The 23,430-nt window shown below is 52.8% G+C and overlaps 6 protein-coding genes across 6 annotated transcripts; 3 read left to right on the top strand and 3 right to left on the bottom strand.

Moving 5' to 3' along the window:
• Positions 1 to 2,190: 2,190 nt before the first annotated feature.
• CMQ_483 (uncharacterized protein) lies at positions 2,191 to 3,143 on the bottom strand (the record flags this gene model as incomplete). Its single annotated transcript, XM_014317562.1, has 2 exons — positions 2,191 to 2,759; positions 2,813 to 3,143. The coding sequence occupies 2 exons, from the start codon at positions 3,141 to 3,143 to the stop codon at positions 2,191 to 2,193; spliced, it is 900 nt and encodes a 299-aa protein (XP_014173037.1).
• A 1,996-nt stretch (positions 3,144 to 5,139) lies between these two features.
• CMQ_1472 (uncharacterized protein) lies at positions 5,140 to 5,838 on the bottom strand (the record flags this gene model as incomplete). The annotated part of the gene is made up of 3 exons (XM_014318551.1): positions 5,140 to 5,486; positions 5,598 to 5,648; positions 5,700 to 5,838. The coding sequence occupies 3 exons, from the start codon at positions 5,836 to 5,838 to the stop codon at positions 5,140 to 5,142; spliced, it is 537 nt and encodes a 178-aa protein (XP_014174026.1).
• Positions 5,839 to 7,543: 1,705 nt separating this feature from the next.
• Positions 7,544 to 9,231, top strand: CMQ_1372 (extracellular dihydrogeodin oxidase; the record flags this gene model as incomplete). Its single annotated transcript, XM_014318451.1, has 3 exons — positions 7,544 to 7,844; positions 7,906 to 9,116; positions 9,178 to 9,231. 3 exons carry the CDS (start codon positions 7,544 to 7,546, stop codon positions 9,229 to 9,231), a joined length of 1,566 nt encoding a protein of 521 aa, XP_014173926.1.
• A 5,592-nt stretch (positions 9,232 to 14,823) lies between these two features.
• CMQ_588 (class 3 chitinase 2) lies at positions 14,824 to 17,595 on the top strand (the record flags this gene model as incomplete). The annotated part of the gene is made up of 1 exon (XM_014317667.1): positions 14,824 to 17,595. One exon carries the CDS (start codon positions 14,824 to 14,826, stop codon positions 17,593 to 17,595), a length of 2,772 nt encoding a protein of 923 aa, XP_014173142.1.
• A 1,160-nt stretch (positions 17,596 to 18,755) lies between these two features.
• CMQ_812 (bzip transcription factor idi-4) lies at positions 18,756 to 19,448 on the top strand (the record flags this gene model as incomplete). The annotated part of the gene is made up of 1 exon (XM_014317891.1): positions 18,756 to 19,448. One exon carries the CDS (start codon positions 18,756 to 18,758, stop codon positions 19,446 to 19,448), a length of 693 nt encoding a protein of 230 aa, XP_014173366.1.
• Positions 19,449 to 20,379: 931 nt separating this feature from the next.
• On the bottom strand, positions 20,380 to 22,935 carry CMQ_1173 (FAD-dependent pyridine nucleotide-disulfide oxidoreductase; the record flags this gene model as incomplete). The annotated part of the gene is made up of 3 exons (XM_014318252.1): positions 20,380 to 21,588; positions 21,671 to 21,787; positions 22,318 to 22,935. The coding sequence occupies 3 exons, from the start codon at positions 22,933 to 22,935 to the stop codon at positions 20,380 to 20,382; spliced, it is 1,944 nt and encodes a 647-aa protein (XP_014173727.1).
• Positions 22,936 to 23,430: the final 495 nt, after the last annotated feature.

The following is a 23,430-nucleotide window of genomic DNA, read 5'->3' as shown; positions in this document are numbered from 1 at the left end:
GCTTGTCTTTTGTTTCCTTTGTTTCCAAGGGAGGACGAGATCGCGCTGGCATCGAAAAGAATTTCTCCCTGGGTCGTTCCTTCTTCGCGCCGCCATCGCCCAGCCGCCCCGTCTCGCACAGTAAGCAGCATTCAAGCTCGAGAATTAGACTACATAGCATAGCATCGCCTTCCTCCCTTCTCCCTTCCCCCAAATACTTTTTCCCTTTTGTCGTTCAGATTTCCTTTGCTTCTTTTGCCAGATCCACTTAAAGATACGTGGCCGCAATCGCGCGCGCGAACTACTCCGTAGCCCTGGACCACAAGCCGCGCGCTTTAATAGGCCACTAAAGCGCTGGCGTCTCGCGCCTTTACTCCCTACTGCCCCGTCTATTGTCTGTTTCGTTTACACATTCTTCTGCGACCCCGGCCAAAAGCCAATGGGGATACGCGACTGTTTCGATGAGACCGTTTCATGTTTCGCCAAGTCACCAGACATCCGAATTCGCTCTTTCTAGAAACAGCCCAGAAGAATGCAGCCCAAGCACGAGCTCGTATGTCGGGCTGGGCCGACGAACTTGGGCCTGAGCTTTTGGGCCTGAAATCGCCCAATTGCCGCCTGGTGCCTGATCAGCTGGCTGAGTGAGATCATGCCATCCCTGTGTTCGGAGTGCCTGCGCATACATGAGCACACCACGCCCAGACAAGACCGAGCCCGGGCACTACGCTGCTCTGGCGCGATATCAGTGGCGATGTTTGCGCGTTGTGGCACTCGCACGCTGCCCCGGGTGAGATTGATTCTTCAGAAGAAAAGCGACTTGGCCTGGCCCCAGAGCCCGCCCCACGTTGCAGTGTATCTGGCGTGCATTTCCCTTCCCGTAGAAGCAGTCAGATAAGGCCTGCAGCCTGTCGTAGTTTGCATACGTAAGATACAACGTGCACCCACTTTACCATGAAGTAGTATCGAGAGGTACTCCGTACGGAGCAGAACGGGAGGTAGACATCCACATGGCTGGGACCATTCCGATACTGTTCTGACATGGGGGATCCTTTGACAAGGTCCATCTGCGGCTGGAAACGCAGCATCGTCAAATCGTAAAGTCCCGATCTTATCACCACGCCTCGATACTTGCAAATTGGCCACCAATGGTCACAAAAGAGGAATCAAGCCTCCGGCTGCCAGCTGTGACAATTGCCATGACCGTCCCAGTACGGAAGAGAGGACCCATATTGACAGAGCGTAGCGTCGGCAGACTAACCGGTTGCGCCCTTCTTCGACGGTGTGTTGTATGATTGCTGAATCCTATGCAGAGAATTGCCGGATATGGTAGATTCTGATCCGACAGACTATCGAATCTAGCCTATTTCGCGATCCGTAGATACAATATCCTTGACCAGAACAGTGTCGTAGACACGGTGCTTCAGAAGAGGTGCTACGACTTTATCGACTTGGTTAGTTATGGATTGAAGATCGGTGCAATAAGCAACATAGTAACTCCTTTGTAGGCATAGCAGATATTCAGGCCCGGCGTGCTCTACAGAAGAAAAAGAAGCAGCGTACTGGGATGATCAATTGCTAATGATTGCTGGCGACAAGGATTTGGCAGAGCAGTACGGATAGCGCATGTCAAGCCAGCTTGGCAGCAGAGCCAGATGTCCCAAGCACATCCATTCGGTTCATTCACGTTGCCTCCTCCCCTGGTAAAGGGCATATTTGCCGCTGCATCCATGGCGAACGCCATTTCGTCTCCACTGTGGGAAACTATGTCGCCTCGTCTTGGTCTGTCCTTTCGAGTCTTGAGCCCGGTTGGGGGGCAATTGTTGGCCTGATGTGAATATTTGTTTGCACCGTTACATCGTAGATCAATTCCGATCACATTTCCACAAATGCCTTCAAAATGAGTATACATCCCGAAAGACTTGACGGAAAGGAAGCTGAAGATTGACAGCTAAGACGAGTCCATGCACGTCACCCAGTCCGTAGCAGCACAGTAATTATTCTCCAGCGAGAACGTGGTACAGCTTCCAGTGTTCCGCCTTCCAGAGTCGCTGAGAAAACGCCTGGCTTGATGCTTACTCTCCGTTCCCTTTCGTTGTTGTTGCTACCTTTTGACGTTAACCTCATTATTGAAGTAGTATCATACCTGAAAAACAAAACGCCAGAATAGGCTGTTGCAGTTGATAATCAGTTGCTCCTCGGCAAATTTCTGGGTCAAATGTCATCGTCGGCATCGTCGGCATCGTCAATGTCGACGTCGTCCTTGGCCAATATCTCACCAATTCGTCCTCCCCCATCACCAAGCACCTCGCCCAGTTTGACCAGCGTCATTTCGTAAACCTTGGCAACGTCCATATGAAGATCTTCATCTTCGTCGTTCTGGAAGTCTGGTGCTCCTTCTTCGTCCCCCGTCTGCCGTTGCTCATAATCGTCGTCGTTGTTGACGGGATCTACCCTCGTGTTCATTGCTGGACGTCGGCTCTCTGCTTCGTCTGCCGGGTCCGGTGATGCTCGACTTATTACATCGGCCACCACGACACGTGTCAGTTCGGCCGTGCTCCTACATCGCACCATGTCGGTACGAGTCATGCCGACGTGCAATCCTCTTTCAAAGCCGGGGAGAGGTTCGCCCGTCTCGACATCTGCACCACTTAGCAGGCTAGCGAAACAGTGATCAAGCTTCTGCAGAACTGAAAATGTGACCCTGGGCGCAGGCTGGAAGCCGCCTACCCAGGAGACCAGCTCGCCTGCGATATTCAGCAGGTAGGGTGCCTGGAGGCTCGCTGCGAGAGGCGTCAGCTCGGTTAATCAGAAAAGAGGACAGAGATAAACCGACGTGTTCCCGACAGCCAAATAACATTCAAGAGGTCGTCCACATCGCGGCCAAGCTCTGTCATGGACTTGTAGCCAACCACCTCATCGTCGGGTTCTGCGATGCCGTACTTCTTGACGAAGCGCCGGCTGATATACAGCAGTCGGCTCTCAACATAGCGCCGGACCAGGTCCTCTTTGGAAGACCCAGGACGCAAGGGATTCCGACGGGGGTGCGGTAGGCCTGGAGTGTGACTGCGGACAGACGAAGCTTGGCTTGGTGACGGCGAGAGGAGTCCTAGGTCAGGAATGAAGCCGCCGGGGCCGGGAGTGGACGGCGAAGAGAAGTTTGCCATTCTAAGAAGATGTACCTGAAGAGTTGGTCGGCAATTTGGGTTTATACAAAATTTGATTCTGAGCAAATTGAAGCAATCGCGAAGCTGCTTAAGGCTTTGGCGATGTCTGACGGCATTGAGGCTCAGTGACCAACCATTAATGTCTGAAACGGCCGATTGTAGCCTAGCTTGTAGCTGCTAGTACGGACTTCTGATTTGCAGCTACTTGCTAGTACTGTCATGTATACATTAACATGCGTCCCGCATTATGTTGCTTACGTCATCTGGAGAATGCGGCAAAAACTTCATTGTCAATGCAAAGAAGCTAAAAAACAGAATCGCAAGCACGATTCAACCACCACGACGACCTCCCGCCCCGTTCCCGCCGTTCAAGCACCGCATCCACAACTGCAACCGCTCAACATGTACCAGCCGAAGCAGATCATTCAGGTGGAGAGGGCCGGCCGCACGCTGCGGCCCAAGGGCTTCTTCCAGAGCGTCTACGACAGTGTTGCGTCTCCCGAGAACGCCGCATTCGCTCGCAGCATCGCGGCATTTGCAGTGAGTGCAAAGCCTTGACTTTTCCCACCAAATACGATATTGGCTCCATACTGACTGTGGGCATTAGGTCGGTACCGCATTTCTCGCCAGCTCCTGGGCTGAGTTTCTCCTGCCGCCGTATGTTTTTCCTCGGAGCAAAGCAGATAAAAATATGCTGCGCAACCCATTACTGACCGAATCGATAGTCAATAAGTTACTTTTCGTTGTTCAACGGGCCGACCGATCGCCGAAGGACCGACCGAACCGAACCGACCAATTGCAACGATACTGGCAGCGTCGATATCAGGCATGAGCAGCAACTCCTCTCGCCTTCTGACCCATGGCCGCAGCAGCCACGTGCAAATTTGTACGATAGAGCAAGGGCAGGGTGGAAATGGGAAATTGGAATATGACCTGGACCAGTCAGCACACAGACTGCTGGTTATCCCAGCTCACAAAGCCTTCTGATGACTTGAAACTACGGGCTGCGAATCACGTCTCACGTGCAGCAGTTTTCTCGAATATACCACCACATTCCGCTCTTATTAAGCTTGATATAGGCATGGCTTACGACGCATTTCTTATTTCCCCATGTGTTATGTTGCACCATCGATTGCCACCCGTGCACTCGTACGTCTACGGAGTAGTAATATTACAAGGATCGGTAGTGAGCTCGAAAATGGCAAGGCCGAGATCTTTGCTCGATGATAGTCCACTTTTGTATGCTTAAGCCATCTCCCGAAACATCAGGACGTACGTATGCATCCTTCTGCCACTTAATCGGAGCGTCCAAATCCTGCTGATTTAGGCCGAACGATGTAACAAACGGATTGGTGGCAGCGTAGTAGTCTCGTATGCACGGATGCTTCCATGCCCTGGCGTCCGGTTCCTGGCTCGGAGACATCCGAAGGCACGGCCGACGTCAATGAGATAGGCACATTTATTCTATTTTGCCGGCATACGTAGCAGTGCCGCTTGGTTCTGCGCATAAGCCACATTTTGGTAATGTCACCGGGCCGCGCGGCAAAGATGATCTGTCGAACTTCTCCAAGGCGCTCGACATCGTTTTATGCTTTCTGCTTCTTTTTTTCCTCTTTGTTTTCTTTGTTCCACTCTAAACTAATCCCAATCCAGAGACAGTGCCGAGCTGAAATGCAAGCAATCGAGAATATTCGGCCGTTCTTTACGAAGTACTCTGATGGTTGTCCGAGCAGATCATGAGACACCTTGGAGAGAGCGGAAAAAAATGCGATTGGTCTCGATATTCGTTTATTACAAACATCAATTCTCATGTTTAAGCAAGTGTTCTACATCTCAAAGAAACAAGACAGCTCATTCTCCTCCCACCTTCCCCCCAGGCTCTTCTGCCCCTCTGCCCCTCTCATCTCCCGCAGCTCTCTATACGATGTATAGATATACGACAAATTGAACTGCCCCCTTGGCTTCCCCCTCGGCTTTGAACTCAGCCCAACTTCGCCTAGTCACGCTCCACAACAGTGGGTGCTGTGAGCTTGAGGGTCACAGGGATGCTGTCACTATGGCTGTCACCGCTGGAGTTCCAGAGAATCTCCCACGCAGTCGAGTTGGACGGCCGCGCCCAGAACTGAGAGATGTAAGTGTCGCCATCGGCGTATTGGATGTTAGTGCCAAGGAGCGCGAAACCGGTCGTCACGGCACCGGTAGGAGCAGTTGCATCGGGCCGAACGAAGCCGATGGCGGCGAAGGAGTTTTCAGCAGGAATGATGTAAAACGAATAGCCCGACAAGGTCGCGGACTTGTTGGCGAGGGTGGAAGTCCACGGCGTCGAGCTATCAGCAACATTGACTGGTCGGACAGGAGAAGGCGGAAGAATCAGTATTGTGCATGTGCTTGTGCATGGATATGAAAATTATTGGCAGACGAGGAAATAAAATCAGGGGTGTCAGTTCAGCTTACGGGAGACATTGTAGAGTCCGGGCGAAGTATCATCGGTAACAAAGACAGTTCCTGCTCGGTTAGATGAAAGGGTCTGTCTGGGACTGATGGAGGAAAGCTCACCATTGCTGGTTGCCTGCATGGGCAGGCCTTTGATGCCTGTGCCATAGACGTAGATGGTTGAGCCAGTCGCACGTCTCTGGGGGGCCGCAGCGGCTGCAGCGGCAAGGCCGAAGAGGCCGAAAAGAAGTGACTTGAGCATGATGCAAGATTCAGAGTGGAGAGGCTGCAAGTATTGAAAGTAGACAGGAGGAACGGAAAGGCAAAGGGCGATGGTAAGATGGAGCGAGAGGGAGACAAAGACAGCAGCAGCAAATAGTTGGGGAATTGCTAGTGTTAGTGTTTTCCCGAATCCGCTTTTAGGGAGCCTTGAAGAGTATAAATGCAGATACATCAGCAACACGAGAAAGACACGGACTCAACGTCTGGCCGAGACAGGACGCCAAGGCTGGTGATGACGGCGACACTTGCGTATGCCTTCCTGCACGAGTGACAAGTCAACTAGGCGGGTGTCCACCTTCCCGATGCATCCGCATCGGCCGAAGGTTCTGTCACCAGCCGAAGCTGAAATCGTCTGCCTTATTCCCCCCCTTTTATTGCTTTTTGGTGAGGCGGCCATGTGCTACCATGCCTTGTCGTCTCGTTTTTGCCGGCATGCAGCTGCGTCGCTGAAGTTTCGACAAGGTACCCCTGCACGGTGTCTCCATAGGTACCAAAAGAGGGCGACACATGCAGGAGATAGCCGTTAATAGGGTGGCTCGCGCCGCGTGGACATGCCGGTGTTCTGCGGCGGCTTGCGAATGCTGTATCAACGGCACGCCATTGGCACAGGCTGGGGCTGAAGTCGGTTGAGTGACGTCTAATGACCGGACAGCCCCACTGGGACAAGGCACCAAGCCTCAACGGTCGTAACCCCCAAGTTGCAAAGTCTTAAAAGAGACATGACCGGGGTCCGGGGTGAGTTGCATTGATTGTTCAAATATTTCCAGACATGTGGAGAGTGTCAACGTGGACGGCCCTTATCAGTTTGAAACAGAGGCGCTTGCCAGACGTATGCCATTAGCCCCACGACGCTATTCGCGCTATGCAGTCCGTGCGGAACGATCGTGTAAGTCTTGTCTGTGTCATCTCTATGCTTCTTTACGCTGCAAGATACTTGGTTAGGCCGAGGCAAGTATTCTCCAATATTGTCCGCTGCGCAGACGGGAGCCGAAGTAGACGGTAGAAACCGCGCGGCTGCCCCTCTCAATGCCATGTAGACGGTAGAAACCGCGCGGCTGCCCCTCTCAATGCCATGGAGCTGAGGAATCACCTGGCGGATACAATCCTGCATGCAGCCCGTACATGCAGCCAATATCAGCCGCGCCATGACGCGTTCAATACTCACACTGGGACTTTCCGTTTCTGTCCATGGCGCTCGACGGGACTATTCAGCTGGCCTGATCGCTGTGCCTTGTGCGGGCTATGGACCCGTCCGGCCACGTTCTTGTTGAAGATTGCGAGCCGTGCTCACGATGGCGGAATGCATGTGTGTGCAGGTTCCTGCAGCTGCGCCGAGCACCGTCAGAAATGAGGAACCATGAAACCATGGAAATGCTGCTGTGGTTGTGAATGGGGCTATGAAGACTATAGCTTCCTCCTTTCCGTCCCGATAGCCATGTCCGATGATGGCCGACGATGTCCGACGAACAGCCGGTCTTGCTACCTGCTCGAACATGACGGCTGCGCGACCGACGAGCAGAGGTATAAGACCAGCCTGCGTGCTGCCTAGAGCCTCACTACATATTCCATCCCATCTTCATCTCATCATCCAATCCTTTGTCTTTCATTCGAGCTCGTTTGTCCTGCTCGCCCGTTTGTGCTCGAATTTCATATACTGTCCCTACTCGCTCTACACCTGCTACACCATGCGTTTCTCCTACCTCTCCCTCACAGCGGCCTGGGCGTCGACTGTCGTGGCCTCGCCCCTGGTAAGCCGGGCAAGCAGTGCGAGCTGCGAGAACACGGCCAGCAGCCGTTCCTGCTGGGGCGACTATAACATCGCGACCAACTACTACGAAGAGGTGCCCGACACGGGTGTGACCCGCGAGTACTGGTTTGACATTGTCAACACGACCGCCTCACCCGACGGCGTGGAGCGTATCGTCCTCTCGGTCAACGGCACAGTTCCGGGCCCAACGATCATCGCGGACTGGGGCGACACTGTTGGTACGTATACCTGTTTTGTCTATAACACGCAAGTGCTGGTGGTTCGCGCTGACACATGCAGTTGTCCACGTGACCAACTCGATGGAGAACAATGGCACTGGTATCCACTTCCACGGCATCCGGCAGAACTACACGAGCCAGATGGACGGCGTGCCGTCGGTGACGCAGTGCCCGGTGGCGCCGGGATCCAGCCACACGTACACGTGGCGGGCGACGCAGTACGGCTCGTCCTGGTACCACTCGCATTTTTACGTGCAGGCATGGGACGGAGTATTTGGCGGGATCGTGATCAACGGCCCTGCCACGGCCGACTATGACGAGGATCTCGGCTCGCTCTTCCTCAACGACTGGACGCACGAGACGGCCGACCAGGTCTTGCTCAAGGCCGAGGCGTCGGGGCCGCAGACGCTGGACAACGGCCTCATCAACGGCACCAACGTCTACACCACCACGGACGATACCGTTGTCGGCTCCCGCTTCGAGACCCAGTTCAGCGAGGGCAAGCGGTATCGGCTGCGTCTCGTCAACGGCGCCGCCGACACCGTCTTCAAGTTCACCGTCGACAACCACACGCTCGAGGTCATCGCCACCGACTTCGTGCCCATCCAGCCCTATGCCACTGACGTCGTCAGCATCACCATGGGTCAGCGCTACGACGTGATCATCACGGCCAACGCCACCACGGACGACTATTGGCTGCGTGCCATCCCTCAGACCAGCTGCAGCGACAACGCCAACGCCGACAACATCCGCGGCATCGTCCGCTACTCTAGCTCCTCCACGGCCGACCCGACCACGTCCGCCTGGGATGCCGCCGCTGTCGACAGCTGCTACGACGAGGATGCCTCTCTGCTGGTGCCCTACCTCGCCATCGCCGCCTCTGACGCTGACGTGACCGACAGCTTTGACGTCGAGGTCACCCTAAGCAACAACGCCTTCCTCTGGGAGATGGGCTCGTCTACCTTTGTCAACGAGTGGGACTACCCGACCCTGCAGCAGGTTGCTGACAAGAACGACACCTGGGGCGCTTCCCAGAACGTCTACGAGTTTCCCAATGCCGACACCTGGGTCTACTGGGTCATCCAGACCAAGAACAACGCGCCCCATCCGCTGCACATGCACGGCCACGACTTCTGGATCCTCGGCCAGGGCACCGGCACCTACAACGCCAGCACGGCCAACCTCTCTCTCGTCAACCGTCCTCGTCGTGATGTCGTCCAACTGCCCGGCGATGGCTACGCCGTCATCGCCTTCTATACCGACAACCCAGGTGTAAGTCTGATCTTGCCGTCTTCTGTCGTCTCCCCTCCTTTTCGTCTTCGTTTGCTGACAGCACAGGCTTGGCTCATGCACTGCCACATTGCCTGGCACACCACCGAGGGTCTAGCCGTCCAGATCCTCGAGCGGGAGTCTGAGATCCTAGCCACCATCGACACTACCACGCTGGAGTCCACCTGCGCTGCCTGGAATACCTATACCACTGCCGGTGATGTTATCCAGGATGACTCTGGAATTTGAAAGTCGGTAAAGCTGTATTATGGAGTGGTCCGAACTTGTATGTCTGTATGGAATCTGGATGTGCACCTGGATGATTCCCTGTCGCTGTCGCTCGGTTCCGTCATTTCTTTTGTCTCTCGCTCTTTGTGCGCCTCTAGTTTTGACGCGCTCTGATTATCCTCCTTCCCATTGTATCTATCTGATTGGTCTTGTATATATGTGCATAACCCATTTGTCGTATCTACTGCCTTCGTGACCGTGCCATGAAAGACCGAGGACGTTATTTTCGGGCTGACTCACAGTACATAGTGAGCAGAAGACCGCAGGCAGCAGCTGCAGAGAGCATAAAGGTACGCCGAAGATGGTGCCATGTATCACTGCTGAAACAAATGGGGCCTATATGGCCGGCGGGGAGTCGCTTTTGGCAACCTGTCGAATTAGCCGAAGTTTAGAGTAACAGGTCGGTTTGAGATCCTAGGATATAGCCGTGCCTTTTTGTAATGTTGGCTCTTGGTCTGATATTTACTGTACTCGTGCCCCGCCCCACCCAGGGCGCGCGTTTTTCAACGCGCACCACTATAGGTGGTGCTAGCCACCCTAATGAACAGACTACCCTAATGAACACTTTTTCTTGCGAAGTAATTTCAAAAAATCACCACGAATTCGCAAAAAAAAATATGGACGAAGACGATATAGAGGAGCGACTAGCAGAGGCTATTCAATTTAAAAAAGCAAACCCGAATACGCTAGTTGCTACGGTTGCGCGGGAATTCGACGTCCCGCGCCTTCGGCTTACTAGGCGCCTTGGTGGCGGTTTGGGAGCAAAAGGGCGCCCTGCTACACACACGCGTTTATTACAGCCAGAAGAGGCGGCTGTATGCAGATATATCGACAGACTAGAGGCAGTAAATCTTGCGGTGCGGCGCGAGCTTATTATAGAGGCTGCTAATACGATTCTTTATGAGCGCCTTAGTGATAACTACGAACCTGTTGGAGAGCACTGGACTGCTCGCTTTATACAGCGCTACAAATACCAATTTATGCGCCAAAAGACCTTGAATATAAACTGCTAAACTAAAGAGAGCATTCCTGTTATAAAGGGGTACTTTGAAAAGCTGCAAAAGGTTATAGCAGACAAAGGTATTATTCTATACAACATATGGAACATGGACGAAAATGGGTTTTAGATTAGGATGGGCAAAGATTAGCTGGTTGTTACTAAGCGAAAGAGAGCATAGTATTTAGGTATGGCAGAAAACAAAGAGTCTGCAACAGCGATTAAAGCTATTTCGGCTGGTAGTTAGCATCTTCCTACGTTTTTGATTCTAGCCGGCAAACGTTATATAAGCCGCTAGTATACTTTACCGCAGCTGCATAGCGATACTGTAAGGGTATTCCACACACGCGTCCCTACGCACCGGTTCGGCAACCAGTCGCTTACCAAGCGACGGACTTAACGAACTATCTTGACACGTTGCACGGGACTAGCACAGCCACTTAGCTGTGCCACGCCCCACTGGGTTTGCGCTATACCGCATCTTCCAGCCACGTATATATTAGCTGGCAGGCCTTCGCCTACCAGTCTCCTATAGTTCGTTAAGTTGAAGTCTTAATACAACAGTACAAACCGGTTAAGCCTTCGTGACCACGCATTGCACACCACCCTCTTACAGATTGTAACGCCGCCCCAGGAAGGGGACCGACGCAGGCTACGCGCAAGCCGTACGCAGTATGCGCACAGCGTATTAGATGCACATCGTGAACTAGAAGCGGTGCTAGTGGCGCAGGCTGCGTGGCGCAGTCTGCGCACAGGCCACAGCACGTGCTAGCGCACGGGCCAAGTAGAAACGGGGTCGCGCCTGTCCTGCGCACTTGGTGCGCCAGAGGTGCGCCTACGATAAAGAGTGCCTCCCGCACTCCCTTAGAGTGCAGAAGGCAAGAATTAGCTATTGAATATACGGCTGCTTCCTCCTGTTAAGAAGATACCTCCTTGCCTGCCTGACTTACCTGGCCTACCCAAGTACACCTTTAACACAGATACTTTAATTTTGCTAAACAAATCCGGCTATACTAATAACAAGATTATCTTTTGCTAGTTATAGCACTTTGACAACTACTCGAAAGGCTGTATAATAGGTTTAAAGAGACTGTTAATACTTAATAGGCACGGCAGTCACTATATAAGGCAATTCATCGAATACTATAACAATAACAGTATTATACTATTTGGCTTCCCTTCGCATCTTACCTGTATCCTTTAGCCCCTTAACGTTGTTGTTTTTAAGCTGTTAAAGCACTACTATGCTAAAGCTCTTAATATCTTAGCTTAGGATAAACTTATAGACTTTAGCAAGCTTAACTTCCTTTCAATTATATAAGAGATCCGACGACAAGCATTTAAGCAGCCTACGATTACCTTTGCGTTTAAAAAGACTAGTATTAAGCCTTTTAACCCCTATATTATACTTGACTAGCTTAAAATACATTAAAGCTAGCAATACTGATAGCGTACTCTAACACCGCCTCTAAACATATTATCTTTACCTGCTAATACACTAACCACCTTATATTATATTAATAAGGTAGCAAATAAACTTAAAGGCTAGATAGAGGAGAGCACCGATTTGGACCAAGAGACCTACGATAAGCTTCGCTAGTTAATCAAAGGATTAATAACTATTGCTGCAGAATTGGTACAGACAAAAAAAGACCTAGGCCGTACTAAACTTGCTAAATTAACAAGACGACAAGCCAGGGCTAGAGCAAACTGTGAAGGTTAAAGGAGGCTATACGTAGCGGTCATATAACGTGATGCACTGTGAGGAGCAGGAGGCTGAATAGGGTCTAGTGTGGGCGAAAGAGTGTTGTGTACTTAGGAAGAAATAGATACATCGCGACCCTTCTGGGGATCCGTATTAATACTAGTGTCAGGCCCCGCTTTTGTGCCTTCTGACCAATTACAGGCCAGTACGGCCAAGTGGGGCGGAAGGGCCACAGTGTGGCGGATTCCAATGCTTGACACAAACACCAGCCTTTAGTTAGGATGGACCCTTAACGTAACCACAGCCCGCGAGATGGTTATACAAAAGGACGAAGAGAAGGAGGCCAGGGAATAGCGCGCAATCAAGGCCGCCGAGAAAAAGTACTACATGGCGATGAAGAAGTGGTCTATGGAGGCCGCGAAAAAGGCTAGGTGAATAAGAATTGAAGGGAGATTAAGCCCACAGGAAATTCGGGAGTCTGGGAAGCGTATGCGTCGCTCAAAGAGAGGTTAAAGTTAGAGGTGGTGATAATTCAAAAAGTGTTCATTAGGGTGGTCTGTTCATTAGGGTGGCTAGCACCACCTATAGTGGTGCGCGTTGAAAAACGCGCGCCCTGGGTGGGGCGGGGCACGAGTACCCAGTATAAATTTCCGGACTGCCGCATAACGCTCACCGTCTTGGGCATCGGTAAAGCGAAGTGGCTGTTGTTTGTGTACCTTTGGCGATTGCTATTGCACCGTTATTACACGTGCTGGCACAGACTTTCACAAGCGTTCCAATGTGAGAGAAAGATCGGTGCTGCACGGGCTTGGAGGTCGGGCGCAGTCGAGTCTAAATGAATTATGAAAATACGGGGAGATACCTGATTGAAGACTGTTCCGTGTCGACCTTGGCACCTTCTTGGCATTTGATCTCACGTCTGCAGCCAAGTCTTCACGTATGCGCGCTTAAAAGTACGCTCCAGGGTAGCTTTGAAGGATGAGCCATTCTCGCAAGACTGCCCGCATTTGGAAGTTCGTACGGACGGAGAAGGAAAACGTAATGAGACGATAATATTGGGGCACAAGAGGCTAAAGCTGCAGTAACGGCAAAAAAGGGGAGCAGTATGACATTGGAGTGACAGTATGCCGTGATCTCAACAGGTTAGTGGCTCGCCGTGTACGCAGGAACAAAATTCGCAGCGGCAAAGAAAAGAAAATAGGGATTATTTCACGCATTCGTGCGGTTCCATCTTCACACTGTAATTTATTCCCGTGCTAAGGCTCCAGACATGTTGCGGGCACTTGCCAGTTTCGCTCAGGCAGAAATTGGATAGCGTAATGCTAACCTTGCCTATAAGGGGAAGGGGCGATGGTGTTGTATGTACGGAGGTCCCTACCTAAAGTCGTGCCCACCCCCTTCGATGTGACATCGGCAGTATACAGTCTGATTTGCTGAGTGCACGGAGAACAAACTTAGCGATAGACTGATAACAGTTAGCTTATAGTCCCACTAAGAATTACTGCATATAAGGAAATTACAGCATAATACGTGCTGATAGCTTACCGAAAATGTACAGTGCACGTAACACCTTATATACTGTAACTTTATGTCTTTATTAGGAAAAGCGGTGAAACAGGGTGGGCATAACTTTTGGTAGGGACCTCCGTAGGGCAGAGACATCAGAGGACCACTGCCCCTTTCTCCTGATTTCTGATTGGAGCACATCCGAGAAGATGATCTAGCTTATTTCTGACGTTATGCCGCCTTGGGCATCCAATGCGATCGGACTTGCGACTAAACTCCACCACACTCCCCCCCCCTGCAATTGAGCCCCCCGACTGTGCCTCATGCGTAAGACTAGCTGCATGCAACTTAGATGGTGAGATTATTGGCAATACTCTGTACTCTGTACATTGAGTGACTTGCTCTCTCGGCTTTAGAAAGAGAATATAGCCGCTGGAGACCATGGCTTTGCGAGAAGATGCTGCAGATCCAGGACCGATGGCTGTGGCGTGCACGCTTTGGTTCGCGATGAAACCAGCGGTCCACCTGCTGAAAGCCGGTTCAGATTCGAGCTACTTATCTCCGGCCAGCGAGCGGATAGGATGGCATTTTATTGAGCCGTGTCTGACTTCGTGCAGCCCATTGCATACATGTAGTATGGACGGAGCAAGAGAGACTAATACGAAACTGACCCATACTATGTTCGGTACCAACATGCACCACACCACCTTGCTACCTGCCGCTAGTCCTGTTCCTGGCATCGTGAGTGGTACCTTTCCCGCATTTGTATGTCTGAGCCGTTATTAGTCGCTGACAAAATTAAGAGTAGGAGTGATGCAAAGGACCGCACGAGATTTTCTAGTCCAGGAAGTGGGTGTCTATCGGTTGGCCTCGACCACTCGCCCATACCCACATTCGGGATGTGGCTGCCTGGGTTTGGGCCTGATATACCTCGACTCTCTTCCCGTCTGGCAGCCTTTCTTTCTCTTCTCTTTCTCTTCTCTTTCTCTCTCCTTACCTTATCCGTCAACTGTCATTCTGACCGGCCTGCTTTCCTTCAGCCGTGCATTCCTCTCTTGGTTTGCGTCCTTTCGTTTTGATCGCCTGATCACTTACACTCTTTATTTGCCTCTTGTTCTGCCCTCGTGGCCCTTCCCCTCCTTCATTCCTCCCTGAGACCATCGGAACCAGAACCGAACCCCCCCCCCCAAAATCAAAAATCAAAAATAGCAAAAATGCCTTCCCTGAAGACGGCCCTCGCCGTGGCTGCTTCGGCTGCTGCGGCCATGGCCAGCAACGGCCAGGTGAACGTGTACTACGGCCAGAACGGCAACACGGAGCTGTCCGAGGTGTGTGCCACGGGTGTCGACTACGTGACACTGGCCTTTGTGGATGTGACGCCGGAGAACGGTGGCAAGGCCGGCTACGCTGGGGACAACTTTGCCAACCACTGCTGGGCCGGATACTACGACAACTCCGAACTGCTGAAAGACTGCCCGCCCATCACGAGTGGTCTTGCGGCCTGCCGCAACAGTGGCACTAAGATCCTGCTCTCTATTGGTGGCGTCTTCGGCCTGGGTTCCAACTACACGTTGTCGTCTGATGCCAATGCCGAGGCCTTTGTCGACTTTCTCTGGGGCAGCTTTGGTCCCTACGATGCCGCGTATGCTGGCCCGCGGCCGTTTGACGTTGTTGACGGCTCCACCGTGCAGCACAATCATGTCGACGGCTTCGACCTAGACATCGAGGAGCTGTTTGCCGACCAGGGCCCCTGGAACACGCTGGTGACCTCGCTGCGCTCCAAGTTCGCCACGGTCGAGGGTGACTTTCTCGTCACTGCTGCGCCGCAGTGCCCATTTTCAGACGCCAGCTTCCAGATGGGCGACATCATCAGCCAGTCCAAGTTTGATGCCCTCTGGATTCAGTTCTACAACAACCCCGTGTGCGACGCTGTCGGCTCCGGCTTCAACTACGACGACTGGGTCCGTCACTTGGCTAGCTCTGCCAACGCCGACACTCCGCTCTTCATCGGTCTGCCTGGCAGCATTGGTGCCGGCTCCGGCTACGTTGAGCCCAAGGCCTTGGCCACGCTGGTTACCGAGTACAGCAGTCACGCCAACTTTGGTGGTGTCATGCTCTGGGACGAGTACTGGGCCCAGCTAAACACGGTCTCGGAAAGTCAGAACTACCTTGGCTACGTGCAGTCGCTCGTGTGCCCAACCCCGAAGACGACGTCGACGAGTGCCACGGCAACGAGCACGACGAGCACGTCTGCTACGAGCACTTGGACTACGACCACGTCGACGAGCAGCTCTTCAAGCACGACGGCCACCAGCACTTCGGCCAGCTCTTCGACGAGCACTTCAACCTCGTCCAGCACTTCGTCCACGAGCACTTTGACGAGCACTTCTACCAGCACATCGTCTACGAGCACTTCGGCTACGACTTCGACCAGCACGTCTGCTACCAGCACTTCCACCTCCACCATCAGCTCTTTCAGCACGTCGGCTAGCAGCACCTCGTCCAGCACTTCGGCTACGAGCACGCTGAGCTCGTCCACTAGCAGCTCTTCTAGCACCTTGATCAGCACGTCGTCTGCTTCGAGCTCAGAGTCTACATCTGCTACGTCTACCGTGATTCCGACTACCGTGAAGACCAGCGTCTCGTCTACAGCTCCTGCTTCCTCTTTGAGCGGGTCTGATTGCGATTACTCGACCAAGTCTTACTACAGCTCTACGACATCTTCTGTCGTCGCCTCGGCTAACACTACTGCCTCTTTCGCGTCTACGGAGAGCGCATTTGCTTCAGTGTCGACGACCGCAAGCGAGACGTCGTCTGCTACCTCTGTCCTGTTCTCCGCAACTCTTTCCACTACAGCAGTCTCCACCACCGCAGTATCCGTGGCAGTCTCTTCGAGCGAGATCGACACTGTTTCCGAGAGCTCCGTGCCGACACAGTCTCCCTACGGCTCCAAGGCAATCTCCTTGAGCGGCTTCCCCACCGCTTCTGCGAGCGGCAACTCGACGTACTCGATCTCGCCGATCCGGTCTGTTCCCGGTTCGTCTATTTTGGCGACCAGCATTGCTGTCTCCAGCCCGGCGCCAACTAGCACGGGCTCCAGCTCTGTCTCGAGCTCCGACTCTGGATTCACCACCAGCACTGTGCAGACGACCGTGACGAGCACAATTCTCTCGTGCGCCCCGACTGTGACCAACTGCCCTTACGGCAAGGTCACGACCGTCGTTGTCGACCTGTACACGACCGTCTGCCCCGTGACGGCCACTGAGGGCGAGACGACGGCTACCGGCAGTGTCGGTGTCAGTGCCTCGTCGACGACGGCGACGGCATCGACTGCACCGACTGTCCCGGTTGCCGTGACTGCCAGCATCAGCACCATCTACAGCACACTGTACGAGACGATGACATCGTGCGCGCCGACCGTCACGAACTGCCCGGCCCGCGTGTCGAGCACAGTTGTGGCCGTGGGCACAACTGTTGTTTCTGTCACGGTGCCATCGTCTGCAGCCAAGACCGAGTCCATTCTGTCGGTGAGTGATGCTAGCAACGCCGGTGTGCCCTCGTCGGCTGCTGTGGTTGTGGCTTCGTCCCCGGCTGTGGCTCCTTCGCTGGTCGTGACGTCTTCTCCGGCCGTTGCGGCTTCTGCTGCACCCGTTGTCTCCGTTGTTACAGTCTCGGTCATTCCGGCCGTCTCGGTGCCTGTTCTGGCCCCCGTGGTGAGCAAGCCATACGGCAACGTGACGTACCCAGTCGTTGCAGCAGCAGCTGTGACTGGCTCGCTGTCGAAGCCGTCGGTCGGCCTGACTACAGTCGTGGCCCCTGCTGCCAGCACGGCCGGTAGCGGCAGCAGTGGCAAGACAGGCAGTGTGGGCACCAGCGCCAGCAGCCCAGTTTCGACTCTGTCAGTGGTGACGGGTGCTGCCTCGTCAGTCTCCGGCTCGATGAGCCTGGCTGTCATTCTGACGGCAGGTTTGATGATGTGTATGTAAGGCGGAAGTACGTTTGCTGTCTGCGATGTACGTCTTTCGATATCTACTTTTCTTTTTACTTGTTTTTCTTGTTAGTCATCTAGCTACTCAAATGCATTTGTCGGCGACTTGATCTCCAATTCGGCCGAGCTGTTTCAGAACCTGTCGAAGCCAGCAGTCGCTGGCAGTCGTTGCGCGGAAAAATGTATCATTAAGTGAGAGTGGCCGATCTAATGAGCAGAGTATATAGGAGGGAAGTTTCATTTATCTATTTTTTGGTTCCAAACCTTCATTCGCGTTGCTTGGGATGGATTGAACTGAAGTGGACACAGCGCTCTGAATTTTTATGTCCTATACGAAACGTTGTTGTGCTTTGCTTAAGGTTTGAAATTGTTAGCGTAAACAGCTGTGATCAGCATTCGTGATCAGCGGTCAACGATCGTCGATCAACGATCGGCTAGTTGTAAGTACCTGTACATGGGTGACTCACCAAATGGGCTTAGAGGGGTGTGGGTTTCTTCGGCCTTAGTGGCTATTGTTAGCCGAAATGGAGAAACGAATCTCCAATCTAACCCAACTACTTTATAAAAGCCTCCCACCTTCTTTCGCTGTGGCAACCTTCAATCTTCTCCTCTTAATCTAATATCAGAGAACGGAGTTGTTCCGATTTTCGTCTCGCTCCCCCCTCCTTCTCTTTCCCTCTACTTCGGCCTCGTTCTTGAGGCCGTTTATAAACTCTGCAAGAATGGCAGCAACAGGAGTATCAGCCACCGCCTGCCGTCGTCTCTCCAGGAACATCTGGTTCCGGCCCTCCCAGGAGTCTGTCCCAATCGACTCGGACTAGTTGGAATCAGCAAAGAACAACCCTTCACCCGTTGCCGTTCAATGCGGGTGGTGATTCCTGGGCCGACACCAGCAGTGATTTCTGTTCTTTCTTTCATTCTGCAGCTTCTTCTTCTCTTTCTGATTTAGTTCCCACTCGCGATTCATTTACAACAGCCACAGCCGAGGCCTGGCCGATACTTCCTTCTTTGTCTGTTTCCGACCCTCTTTACGGTCTTGTTCCTACCTCCTCTGCTTCCACTCCTCTCGAGCAGTCGCAGGATTCCTTCGATCAGGTGGACTGGGGAGCGTTCATTGTCATTCCATCGGCAGATACACTGCCGCATGTCTTTACAACTATGGATCCGGCTGCGGCCGAAGCAGACGCGGACGCGGGGGTTCTTTCTGCGCTCTCGTCCGTGTCTGCATCCACATCCATCAATGCGTCTGCTACGGCTGCCACACTGTCCTCTTCAACAACTATCCCGTCATCTTCGACCTCGCCAGCGGGCTCGACTTCCTACAATGCGTCTACGCCCCCCATAATCACATTGTCAGATGTCCCGACCCACAGAAACAATGGTGATAACTTCCCGCTGTTTTCCTTCCTCAACGTGCCGTCTTCTATTGGAGCATTGGATGCGATACAGCCTGCTTCTTCTTCTGCTTCATTACCCGCTGCGATCTCGTCATCTTCTGGCTACAATCACACTACAGCGGCCTCGGCCGTGGTGCCTGGGTTGGCTCTCAACAAGCGACAAAGCCGGTCTTTTGAGACCGAGGAGGATCCAGAAGTGATGCTCAAGCGACAGCGCAACAGCATGGCTGCCCGCAAATATCGCCAGAAAAAGGTCGACCGGATCAGCGAACTCGAATCTGAAGTAGGCCAGCTGCAGCAAGAGCGTGATGCGCTCAGAATACAACTGGCCCGCCAGGAAGCGGAGACGGCTGCGCTTCGAGAGATGCTTTTGGGCAATGTCGGCCGGAAAGACGGCGACGTTGGGGGGGAAAAGAGAAATTGTACAAGAAGAACGGGCGACGACGTTGCATAATCTAGCGCAGATGTAGGATGTCAGTTATAGTCTTGATCTGGTTTGATGAATAGTACAAAGAACAATGATTGCAGCCGTTCTCAGACGATGTCGACTCTTCAATGACATTTTCGTGTTTTCCTTTCATATGTTGCGTCCAGCTTCGACGAGAAGCCTTGTGCAAGTTCTCAAAATAGAGAATACGTTTTCATTCATGCAGGCTTATGCTTTTACAGCAACGAACGACACTTACCGTTTCAGTAGAGTTGACATGAATATTGACCTTGCTCTTGGCAATAGAGATAACTTAATAGCCGGCTGTGAATGTATGGGAGAGGACTTGCCAAGCTCTAACCTGGATCATGATATAGTACAAATTGTCATTATATACAATCGAACGACGTCCTTGTCCTGCACGTCGAGCACTATCTATATTATCACTCGGGTCAGTACGGCGCTCTAACATAAGATGAGAAGCATCTTATACATGATAGACTGCAAATGAATCATTTTCAGTCATTGGGCACTGTCAGTTTTCTATCCTGTAATCTCTTGGGTATACAGTCCGCACTTCCCCCAGCCATAATTCTATCAAACCAATGAGCATACCCGAGACAACTACGTTGTTTACATCGCCACCACTGACTTTAAATGGATGTAACTTTCATGCTGTCAAAACGGGCAAGAATGTAAGACTATCTACAAGGCGTCACTTAGTTTTGTTGGATGCAGCATAAACTGATGGTTCTCCAAACGTCCACTGCCGTAATCAAGTCTAGCCGCCTTTGCTACAAAAGGCCGCAGGTGGGACTGATGCCAAATGATGCAAAATGAATCATCCACTAGACATACCCCTCTCCTATCCTAGACTAGCGCTAGCTTCCCTAATACGAGAGGTATCGGTACATATTGCTGTCTGTTTCTACAGAGAAGGTTATGTCAGAGCACAGGATCAAATGCCACTGATGATTCCAGGAAACAGCGTCTCGGTAAAATCCCATAGTATCGACGAGTAATCAGGTGCCCAGGCAAAGCCTGTCCAGTATGTGCTCCGCTGGCCTTGGAGCGCGTAGAGCTTGTTGTAAAAGCCATCTTTGAGGTCTGCCGCAGAGACCTTGGGCGCGTTGGCACCGTGATCGGTAAAGGCAACGAGCGAGGGTGAAGCAATGTCGTATGTGCCCGCCTCGCCCATCTGGGTCAGAGATTGGTAGATCATCGTTTGGGCTTCGCTGGCGCTGAGGCCGGCAACCCCAAGGACGCGGGTGGTCCAAAGGTCTGCCCCGGTGCCCGTGTCGGCCTTACTAAAGGCATCGGTAAAGCTGCCGTGCGGAAGATAGTACCGAGACGGATCGTTTGGCGCGTTGCGGATGCCGGTCGCATGGGAAGGAAAGCCGGTGTCCTGGACGACGCCCACAAACAGGGTTTCCCATGAGAACTTGCCAAAGAGCAGTGCCTCGTTGTCGTCGAGATCCCAGCTACCAACGTTGTTGGGTGACGGTGGCGCTGCGACGAGCAGCTTCTTCGCCTTGACCGTCTTCTGTCCAGATGGTGTCTGCACCGTCAGCTCGACACCACTGTCGGAACGCTGGCTGGACACGACCGTGCTCCCGAGCAGCACGTCGTCCCCCAGTAGATCGAGAACGCGCTCATACAGCGTCTCGGCCGAGTACGTTGCGGGCCACTTGAAAGATGGTCCGATCAGGCCTAGGCCAAAGGCTTGGATCTGGGGTAGTCCCACCACCGACATGACGAACCAGGTCGGCATGTTCAGCGCATCCGACAGCCACAGGAGGTTCCGTAAAATCCCGAGGGACCCGCCGAGATCGTATTTTGCCAGGAAATCGCCAAAGGAGAGCAGGAGGTCATCGGGCACATCGCCCGTCTGGAAGTAGCCGTTGGCAAACCAGGCCTGATATTTGACGGCATAGGATGTGTACTCCAGAAAGGCAACGGGAACTCCGACGAGATCGACAGGACCGTAGCTGACATCTACTGGAAGTCCTGTGCTAAAGTCGACATTCTTGGTCAGGAGCAAGAGCTCAATGTCGCTCGCCAGAGTCGGGTCGATCAGCCCGACATTGAAGCGCTTGAAGAACGCAATGGTCGTCTCGCGGTTCAGATATGCCTCCACACCATAGTCGATAGGCCGCCCGGCGGCAGGCTGATACGCGTTTGCATGGCCCCCCTCGTGAGCAAACTTGTGTTAGCTAAGAAGAGGCACGGCTCAGGATCAAGCAACTAACAAGCTTGCCTGCCTTTTCGATCACCAAGACAGTCTTGTTGAAGTCCTCCCGCAGACGGACGGCAGCGTAGGAGCCACTGGCACCTCCACCAATAATAGCCACATCCACTTCCACTTCCTGTGCCCAACAAAGGTGGGCCAGACTCAGCAGAGCGCCGACTTGTCCGAGAAACTTCATAGTGAGCAAGACAGGCAAAAAGGGTAACTGTTGATGAATATACAGACTCACGAACGAGACAGGCTCAAATGGATTATTACTTTCCGTCAGACGGAGATGGCGTAAATGGAACGGTGATACGAACTGTCAGATGATACACGGTGGATGATCCTTATTTGCTGAACCCCAAATCTTGTGCACCCAGGGTTCAGGGATGAGCTGAAGCCAATAACACGTCTATTTACACTGGGCCATTCCAACTGGACCGCCAAGACATGCAAAGTTGCCCAACAGAAATGGTAGCTGGTCTGTTAGTACCCAGTTTCATCAACCGTCAGGATACAGATGGATCCCATTCGAAATCGCCTTGCATTTAGTCTTCAACCGCGATCAGAGAAATGAAATCTAGGTTTCGCTACTCAGAGAGGGCTTAGACGGCTCTACCAATTTCACTTGTCTTGATGAGCCCAGGTACTGCACAGTCCTTGCACTGCCTCCCCGAACACGGGGTCCCTCTCCGGCTTGGGAACCCTCCAGACCGCCTCAAAGTCTCCACCGCCTCGGAGTGCATCCCACTCGCTGCCTTGTGGATAGGCACCGATCATGGTAAAGCCTGTTAGTGGCAGCCCAACCAGAGCTTGTCTCGGGTTCTCGGCTTCGACGCCGCGTCCGCATCCGGGCGAAAGCAGTCGAAACGCACTCTCTGGCCGGGTGTTGTGTGTCTTGTGAGCAACGCCGGCTGGGATGACAAAGACGTCGCCCGCATTGGCCTCGATTTCCACTCCCCCGGCTTCAAAGGCCGATCCCGTCGTGTTCGCGTCGAGGTCCTCTGACTTGTCGCCGGCACCGAATCGTATCGTTGCTGTACCTGAGAGGACGGCCATGCACTCGTGGACCCCGGAATGAAAGTGCGAGTCCTGCGTCTGACCATAGCGGTACAGCCACTGGACTTCCCATCCATTGCCGGTGAATCTGTCCCAGGCCTCAATCGGAACGCAGGCCTCGCTGTCGTCCCCTTTGTTCAGAACATTTTTGTAGTGCAGCAACGGCCATGGCGAGTTTGGAACGAGTGCCGTTGGTGAGAGCCAATATTTTGTGACCTCAATCATGCTGCCGTACTTAGTAGGTTTTCACTGCCAACGAGCATTACTGAGACGGACTGTTGGGACGTCGGACTTTTGCAGCATGATCAGTTGGTGATAATGACTGTCGGCTTTTGCTCGGAGACTTGCCGATAACGGGACCGCCCGATCGGCTTTGTTCTCCAATTATCTCTCAGAATTAAATAGAATATAAAACCAGCAAACATTTATCGTGGTAAACTCCCGACGGCGATTTGAGCTCTCCTCTCAGACGTGAGACAATCCCGCTTTGCCAGGCCTGAAGCCTTTGCTGAACGAAGTCATCTATAAGGAGGATACTTCTCAGATAAAACCAACCGAAGCCCTTGATAATGGTTGTAGATGATGCACGCCATTAGCTGCACGAGGTGGCGCAGAGATTGTGACATCGATCCTTGACATTCTACGAGGCCAAATTAATAGTAAGAACATGTTATATTTTATCCTGTAGCTGTTCTTCTAAGGTTTTCAAACACCATACTA

This window comes from Grosmannia clavigera (assembly GCF_000143105.1).
Source record: "Grosmannia clavigera kw1407 unplaced genomic scaffold GCSC_140, whole genome shotgun sequence".
In the NCBI taxonomy this organism is placed as follows: domain Eukaryota; kingdom Fungi; phylum Ascomycota; class Sordariomycetes; order Ophiostomatales; family Ophiostomataceae; genus Leptographium; species Leptographium clavigerum.
This window is presented reverse-complemented; position numbering and strand designations above follow the sequence as displayed.